This window comes from Acanthisitta chloris, unplaced genomic scaffold, assembly GCF_000695815.1.
Source record: "Acanthisitta chloris isolate BGI_N310 unplaced genomic scaffold, ASM69581v1 scaffold3247, whole genome shotgun sequence".
Classification (NCBI taxonomy): domain Eukaryota; kingdom Metazoa; phylum Chordata; class Aves; order Passeriformes; family Acanthisittidae; genus Acanthisitta; species Acanthisitta chloris.
In genome coordinates, this window is record NW_008681894.1 from 77981 (window position 1) to 85808 (window position 7828).

Consider the following 7828-nt stretch of genomic DNA (forward strand, 5'->3'; position numbering starts at 1 on the left):
CACCTCCCACCAGAGCAGGTTGCTCAAGGCTTCATCCAACCTGTCTGTGAACACTGCCAGGGCTGGGGCAGCCACAGCCTCCCTGGGCAACTTGTGCCAGTGTCTCACCACCTTCACATTAAAAAAACTTCTTCCTAATATCTAAATTTTCCCTCTTTCAATTTATCCCCATTATTCCTTGTCTAAGCACTGCAGTTCCTAATGAAGAGTCCCTCTCCAGCTTCTCTTTCCCCTTCAGTTCTACAGAACATCATCACAGAGTTACTTCACAAGTAGAGCAGTAAGAAGCTCTCCATGAGCTAACATGTCATTCTAAATGATCAGTGAACACTTAGGACACTGGCACAGAATGACTCACTGATTTCTTACTGAGTGAATCCTATACTACTACAACTGGCCTGGTAGCTTTGAGACCCACACTCACACAGCCTAAGTCTCTGACTGCTTATTTTACTGTCTTCATGTTAGTGAACTGAGCAAAGCCACAATGACCTCGGTAATGCCAAGTGGTATTTGTGGTGCAGTACACTCTGCAGAAGATTTCTACACAACTCTCCATGAACATCTCCATGTAAAGGCTTAGACAGCTAAACTGCTGTAAGTGCATGGGGATGATTTACCTTCAGGGTGATGAGCCGTAAACGGTAATCGTCTGCTTGTATGACTCTGTTAACTGTGATTTCTATTCCTTCGTAGGTGACCTGTTCCTCTGGCCAATATTCTGTGCATTTCTGTGTGCAATATAAAATAATTCTAGTTAAGCAGGTATCAAGGGAGGTTCATTTTCACTCCTCTGAAATTGAGTACAGCACATGCATAGATGAATATGAATAAACTTCACTTCTATAATAAGCACAAGTATTCACTTTCTAAACAGGGACTACATTTCAGCTGATTTTTGCTGCATTCATAATAGCCTCATTGCTTGATTAAAATGCACAAATCAAGTAATTACTAACCAATGCTTTTAAATACACATATCCTTATTTATCTTTATGCAGCTGATGTGCATTTTGAAGGTTCATTACAGAGGCCAGTGGCATGTGCTTGTGTTCTTAGATTAATCCTCTTCTTAAGATAATAATGATTAGTATAATATACACTAGTTACCAATATCTGTGCTGTGTATATACTGATATGGAAACACAAAAGGCAGCTTTTCTATTTTTTGTAAAGGCTCAGTGCTTTCTGAATATAAAATGATCATTTGCATAGGGTTTTGTACAAAATAACATGACTGGGGATGTTTTGGGAATTAGATTATGTACCAAAATCCACTTCAAATTGTCAGTGAGAATCTTTCAAAGCTAAGGAACTAAAAGGAAGCAATAGCTGAGAGAGATAGTGGACTACTACACTGATTTTGCCAAAACCCAGTCAAAGATTCAACCAGCATAACCTCACACTTGGACACACAGAAACTACAGTCCATTTGCAAATCTACTTTGTGGGACCTATCCACCAAAGATGAGCAGGTGAAAATCTGTAAGCACCTCTATCCTGAAAGGAGGACTAAAAACAGACTGTGGTTTTCTGTATGTAGTTTCTCTTTAAACCAGTCAATATGCAAAGTAAGAGACAGACATTTCAGCATGGTACACAAACTAGTTCATGGACAGGGAATGACGTGAACAAGGCAGAGGCTGAGAAAAAGGCTCCCTTGTGATAATGCAAGAAGCAATCTCATTATCACTGGGGAATAGGTATCTGCTATTCAACAGATCTCAGTAAAGACGATGCTTGTAAGATTCTTCCTTTACACAGCCGTACACAATCTTGAAGGAAGCAAGTTGAATCATTTTGTTCTCTCCCACTGAAAATAATTCCGCTTCAGGAGAAAGACTAACAAAAGTACCTTGCAAAGTTACTGAGTCAAAATTTTTGTGTGGGAGAATCAGTGTTGCTCCATCTGCATAGTGCATCAGTTAATAACCCACTGGGAGTGTGGCCCACTGTGTCTCTGTAAAGTTATTTACGCAGGTTATGTTTTTTCGTTCTCTACTCATAAACTGCAGAATCCACTGTAAAAATTGTCAGGAGTGCTAACAGCTATCAATAGCACAGACAGTGCTCTGCTTAAAGGAGTGGAGTAAGATTGCCCACTCACTTCTGTGGGCTGTCTGTCAGTTCAGATTAGAAGTGACAGAGGGCTGAGGTACAGAGCTTTTAATACTCACATTAGCCAAGTTATTGCACTGAGGAGGAACACAAAGCCTCTGTTATGAGCATCATTGCAGAACAAAGGTTTTGGGTTTGAATATATGTACTTCTGAGTCCTCTTATTGATATACTAATATATGTGATACGGAAGAAGGGAATGAATATAGAAGACACTTACATAAAAGGACCCTGCATTTATTGATGAGATTCCTGACACCATTTAATTTTTGACACAAAAGGTATCAGAAAAGACTCAGCAGCTCTGTTGTGATATATAGGCTTCAGCAGGCTCCAGTTATATCAGCACTGCAGTGCACAGCTTCCCCAGACTGATATGAAATATCAATATGAAATACTTGGTCAGTGTGGCTGAGAGGAAATTCAGATGTAAAGGTTATTTTCCATTCAGCTTGCTATGAAAACTACAGCCGAAGAACTTATCACCAGATATGTCATTCAGGAATGGTAGTTCCTCTGCATCATCTTCCTTAAGCCTCAAAGTCCTCAAACACTTCCGGTACACAATGTCATGCCATTTTAACATCTTATTTGCCAGAAACTTCAGTGCTGCCACTCAGATAGATGCAGATGTGAGTTCAGCATGTTAGTGAAAACAAACATACTCTGTTTTGCAACAGCAGTGCCTTGACAGTACATGTCCTATCAGCCAGGTGTAATAACTGACCATTTCTAATTTGCAAAGCATGATAATTCTCTGTCTTGTTCATGACTTTTTTTTTCCCAATGAAGTTCAAGGTTAAATTTATTTATTTTATAAATGTGAAAAGCTCAAGGTTTGTGCACATGCCTGATTACAGGCACTAAGCTTCCAGCTAGCACATAAGCCATTATAACTTTGTGTGTAATGTTGGAGGTGTGTTCATGTTCTTGGGCTTCTAAGTGTCTAAAAACCTCTTCTCCAAAAGAAAATCTCTCACCTAAATTACTAATGGGTTCTCAGGGACAAGTTTTTACAAATACTGCTTCTGCAGCTTAAAAAACACCCTCTGGATATTTCCACTACACCTTGCTGCTAGTGGTGAGGGAGGATCGGAGCCCAACACATGCCCAGACCACTTTCTCACATCTTACACTGCCAATAAAGGCAGATGTAAGCTTGGCTACCTGTCTGTGAGCAGAAACCCAGGCACACAGTTCTTGGAAGGTAAGTAATGAACAGCTGGAGGGCAGCAGTATTTTAAACTGAAAAAACCCTCCCACTTTAGGTGGATTAGCAGAAACACCATGACAGTTTAATTTCTGAAAGTAGGTGGCAAATAGACAATTTCATCACCTTAATTTCAATATTTCATAAGCATTTCCTAGATGCATTCAGGAAAAGGTCTTCCACAGCCAAGTCAGTTCTAGTTGTTAATTTTCATAACTACTATCTTTCAGAAGTCAGGGACAGCCTCAATGAAATGTGGATGTAGAGACACTGCAAGATAAAGCAGCAACAAGTCTACTGATTAAAGAGATTCAACCTTAATAGTTATGGCATACTATTGTTTTTGATTCCTTTAGAGAGAACATCAAAGACTGTCATCTGCAAACAGAGCTGGGTTAGAAGAGGTTTGAGGTCAGATGGGAGAGGGAAATGGCAAAACCAGCAGTAGGCTGAGTCAACAAAGCAGGACTTAGAGTAAACTGAACAGAAAGAGAAGCCCACATCTTCTCTGAGTCTGAAGACTTTAACTCTGGCTCTGATTGCTCAGGCCACTGAACTAACTTCTGTTTGCTGGCTTAGAATCTATGCTGAAAATATCTGCTAGAGTACAGATAAAAATACACACTATATGTAACACCATTACCTCATTCATCTCTTCTATATTGGTAATCATGACAATGATGGGAGAACGCTCCTGCCACACCATTCTCCAGAAGTCAGTGACAGTATTAACTATCGGTCCCTGAGTAGCAATATATACCTTTTCCTCTCCTCCATAGCCCTGTCAACAAAACAGAGACCAGTTTTAACAGGGATGTCCACCACAACCTTGAAAATGCAGTCTTTAAAACAGAGAGCTGTACTGGTTGAAATGGTGACTCAATGGCATCAGTTCCCCTCTCTGTCTCTCTCCTGCACACATGTACATGGAGCAAAGGCTCAGTACAGACTCATGGAATTCCAGCAAACAGTGTCCAACAGCCTTGACAGGCTAGGTCAAGAGCCTTATTCAGGCTGATTATCCGTTGCCTTGGCTAGGCCAGCTGACAAGGCATTTGCATCAAGCACTGCAGAAGAATGTTTCTGTCTGGTCTGAGTCTGTACAGGTACACTTTGAGATCTGGTTTTCAGTTAATGTAAGCAGGAGAGAAGAGCAATCAGATCAGCAAGGAGGCCTTTAAAAGCCAGTGAATGTTGCAATTCTGTTTACATTAACAGCAGCTGATAGAGGCTAGGCAGACACTTTGGACTACTGAGCTCTTACCCTGATGTAGTTGGCATTGATGTAAGAGCTGAGGGGATCGTCCTGATCAGCTGAGGTAAGGCACACTCTGCTGTGAGGATCTGAAAGGTGCAAAGAGGTATGTAATAGTTTAGCAGCTGCTCAGAGGAAAGATAGACACAAGATTATTTTGTACAGCCAGACATTTACATGCATTCCTGGCCATCACAACAGATGTGAGTGGCCCTGGAAAGCTCCCACATTAAAAAGGTACCATAAGAAAAAATAAAAGGATGGTTGGGATAATTTGCCTTCTTCTGACAGTTTCATCCACTCTCTGGAGCCTGCTTAATTGGTCCTGTTGCAGAGTCAGTGTCTCAGCGTGACTCTGGAGAAGCAGTTTTCTGCTCCAGGAAATTATTTCTCAATCTGTTAGGTCAACAGACTCTTTCTGGCTTGAAAGACATTAGAATATTGTTTGCGTAATGACAGCAAACAGCTTTTCTCCCAAACCATAAGCACACATTTCTTGCACCCAGACAAGCCAGATGACAAAAGCTCTTTCCGTTTTGCCTTGCAATGAACCAAACTCCAAGATGTGCTATTAACAAATAGAACAGTTAAAGATAAATTAAAGAATATTAACAGTCTCTTGTACTTTAAGTCTCTTCAGTACTTGAGTCTCCTTTATTGAGGCTGCTTATGAAGCATTATTCTTGTTCTAATAAGATGACAAAAGAAAACATTATTCCACTTGAGAAGTTCAGTCCAACCTTGCAATGAACCAAACTCCAAGATGTGCTATTAACAAATAGAACAGTTAAAGATAAATTAAAGAATATTAACAGTCTCTTGTACTTTAAGTCTCTTCAGTACTTGAGTCTCCTTTATTGAGGCTGCTTATGAAGCATTATTCTTGTTCTAATAAGATGACAAAAGAAAACATTATTCCACTTGAGAAGTTCAGTCCAATCCAAAGAACTGACACAGGTCCACATTCCTCCACTCTCACCAGTACTACACAGTTTGCCATCATTGACAAGAAACATCCTCCTGACAGAGGCCTCAGCAAAGAGCAAAAGTGTGTATCACCAGGATCATATTAAAAACAAACCACCTGACTTATTCATAAAAAAAATTCAGCCTACTAGGACACTATAACAAAATAAAGAGTATGCAAAGATTGTGCTTTACCCAATATCACACCTAAGGACTAAGCAGATAGTAATTTCTACAGTGCTACAAACACAGACTCAGCATGAAATGCTCTCCTCAGACAGACCAGAATCATGTTAGCTATTTCATGACAATAGAATCACAGTCTGCAAAGCAAAGACATTAACAAAGGTACTGCTTTATAGCACAGAAGTACTGAATCCAGCAAGTTCCTCTCTAATACAGTTCCCTCCTGCTCATCTTTGCTCACATCTCTACTGGGAAGATGGAGAGACAAGAGATAAAATCTGCTTTTTATCATTAATTTGGATAGCCTGCAACGTGTCACACCATTAAAATGGTGACACTGGTTACCAGATGGTTATTCAAATGTCACTGGACTGAGTAGCTAAACCCCCTGCATGAAGCCCCTTTGCCTGGGTTTTAGGCAGTCATCCATAGAGTCTGCTGAAGCTTTAGCAACCATTATATGATTTTTCCCTATCAATAACAGCAATAATTCTATGTTGTCCATGTCATAGTAGGTTTTTGGGGAGAAACAAAACTGATTGGAAGAACTCTATCAACAGGTGCCACAGACTTTTAAGTCCTTCTTTTAGCATTTGTCAGCTGTAGTAGAATTTGAGTTACTTTTCACTGTGGACTTTTTTACTGCTGTATTCAGAAATATTAAGAAATTATTCAGAAGATGCTTGTACTTTAAATGAGACTACTTAGCTTGTGTTTTTCTGCTAATGTAGTATTCCTATTTGTTCAGATTGCATGTTAGTGAACAGTTTCAACCTTATTTCATAAAAGAGAGGCCTATTAACACACTGTCTATACAAGAACGTGCACTGTTGTGCAGGAGGCTATTCAGGAAGTAAAAGCTGAATTGCATCCCTTAGAAATATATAAACAGGAATAACTCCTCCTTTAAAAGGAGCCTTAATTAAACATTTCTCCCAGGACAAAACCAGTCCACAGGCCAGGTTCAAGAAAACACCACACCTTTAAAATGCAGTAGTAGTCTGTATCTCCTCAGAAACCAAATGATATGCCACCTATTTTGTTTCCACAGTGTCTTTGATGGCCATTTTGTGTTGATATGATGTCTGGCATTTTAGAAGTGCTTGCTAAACTTACCTGAAATATTTTGCATAACTTAAAATGGCATAAAAGAACTATGTAGAAATTGAAAAAGTCTGTCTAGACATTACGTTTGAAAAAAGGAATAAATGAGATCAATATACAACATGCTCCAATCCTTGCCACCTTTAGAATTCTATAATAAGAACATCCATTTTTATATATTCAAATGGGTTTTCAAGCATCTTAGAGAGAAGTTATCATTTTCCAGGAAATGCCATAGGACTCTTCCTCAGAAGAGGACTGTCTACAAACAAATAAATTCAGAGTTATGAAATATCCAAATCAATCTTCTTAGCTTGGCATTTTCCCCAAATCACTCTTCTGCCAGTAAAAAAAGACACCTTGTAAGCCATTTTACTACCAACAGCAAACCTGGAGAATCTGCAGAAAAAAATTTACTGGAGAAGAAATACAAATGAGCTGAATTACAGACTGTTATTATATATCACTCACTACAATCAACTCCAGGCTTGCCAGTAACTGATCATTATGTTAAGTGATTGCTTACCTTCTAATGAGAACTGCCTAGATTGCTTCTGGCAATACAACTGTTGAGGGAATTTTAGTTACTTTTTAAGTTCAGATTTTCAGTTTGGTAATCAGGCATTTGCTGTTCCCTATGATAATCAGTTATCTGAGTCTGCTGTACTGCAGCTTGTTCAGCAGTTCCTGCCACTGGTGCTTTCTGCAGCTAGAACTTGGCAGAATACTAGCTAGATACTCAAGAAAGCATAGGCTGCATTTAGTCAGCTCAGAAACAAAAGTCTGCAGACAGTCAAAGCCTGAAAAGCACTGGACCTTCCCTCATCTTGTCTCCAGCTTCCTGTCCTACTTTGTGCATTGATAGTTTACTGGGATCCTTGGCTTTGAAGCATAAAGAGAATGTTTAGCTCTCCTTACTACCCTCTTTACCTGCCAGCACCAAGACCTTTGAAATGGAGGTGATGGGATAAGAGTGAACACTCAGCTCT

At 39.6% G+C, this 7828-nt stretch overlaps 1 protein-coding gene across 1 annotated transcript in view; it reads right to left on the minus strand.

Moving 5' to 3' along the window:
- Nucleotides 1-7828, minus strand: part of PTPN5 (protein tyrosine phosphatase, non-receptor type 5 (striatum-enriched)) — a 29409-nt gene that overhangs the window by 12878 nt on the left and 8703 nt on the right. The window contains exons 5-7 of the mRNA XM_009078260.1: nucleotides 4593-4672; nucleotides 3972-4109; nucleotides 621-731 (exon numbers count right to left, since the gene is read on the minus strand). Coding sequence (XP_009076508.1) covers nucleotides 621-731; nucleotides 3972-4109; nucleotides 4593-4672 — 329 coding nt within the window. The remainder of the gene's footprint in view (nucleotides 1-620; nucleotides 732-3971; nucleotides 4110-4592; nucleotides 4673-7828) is intronic.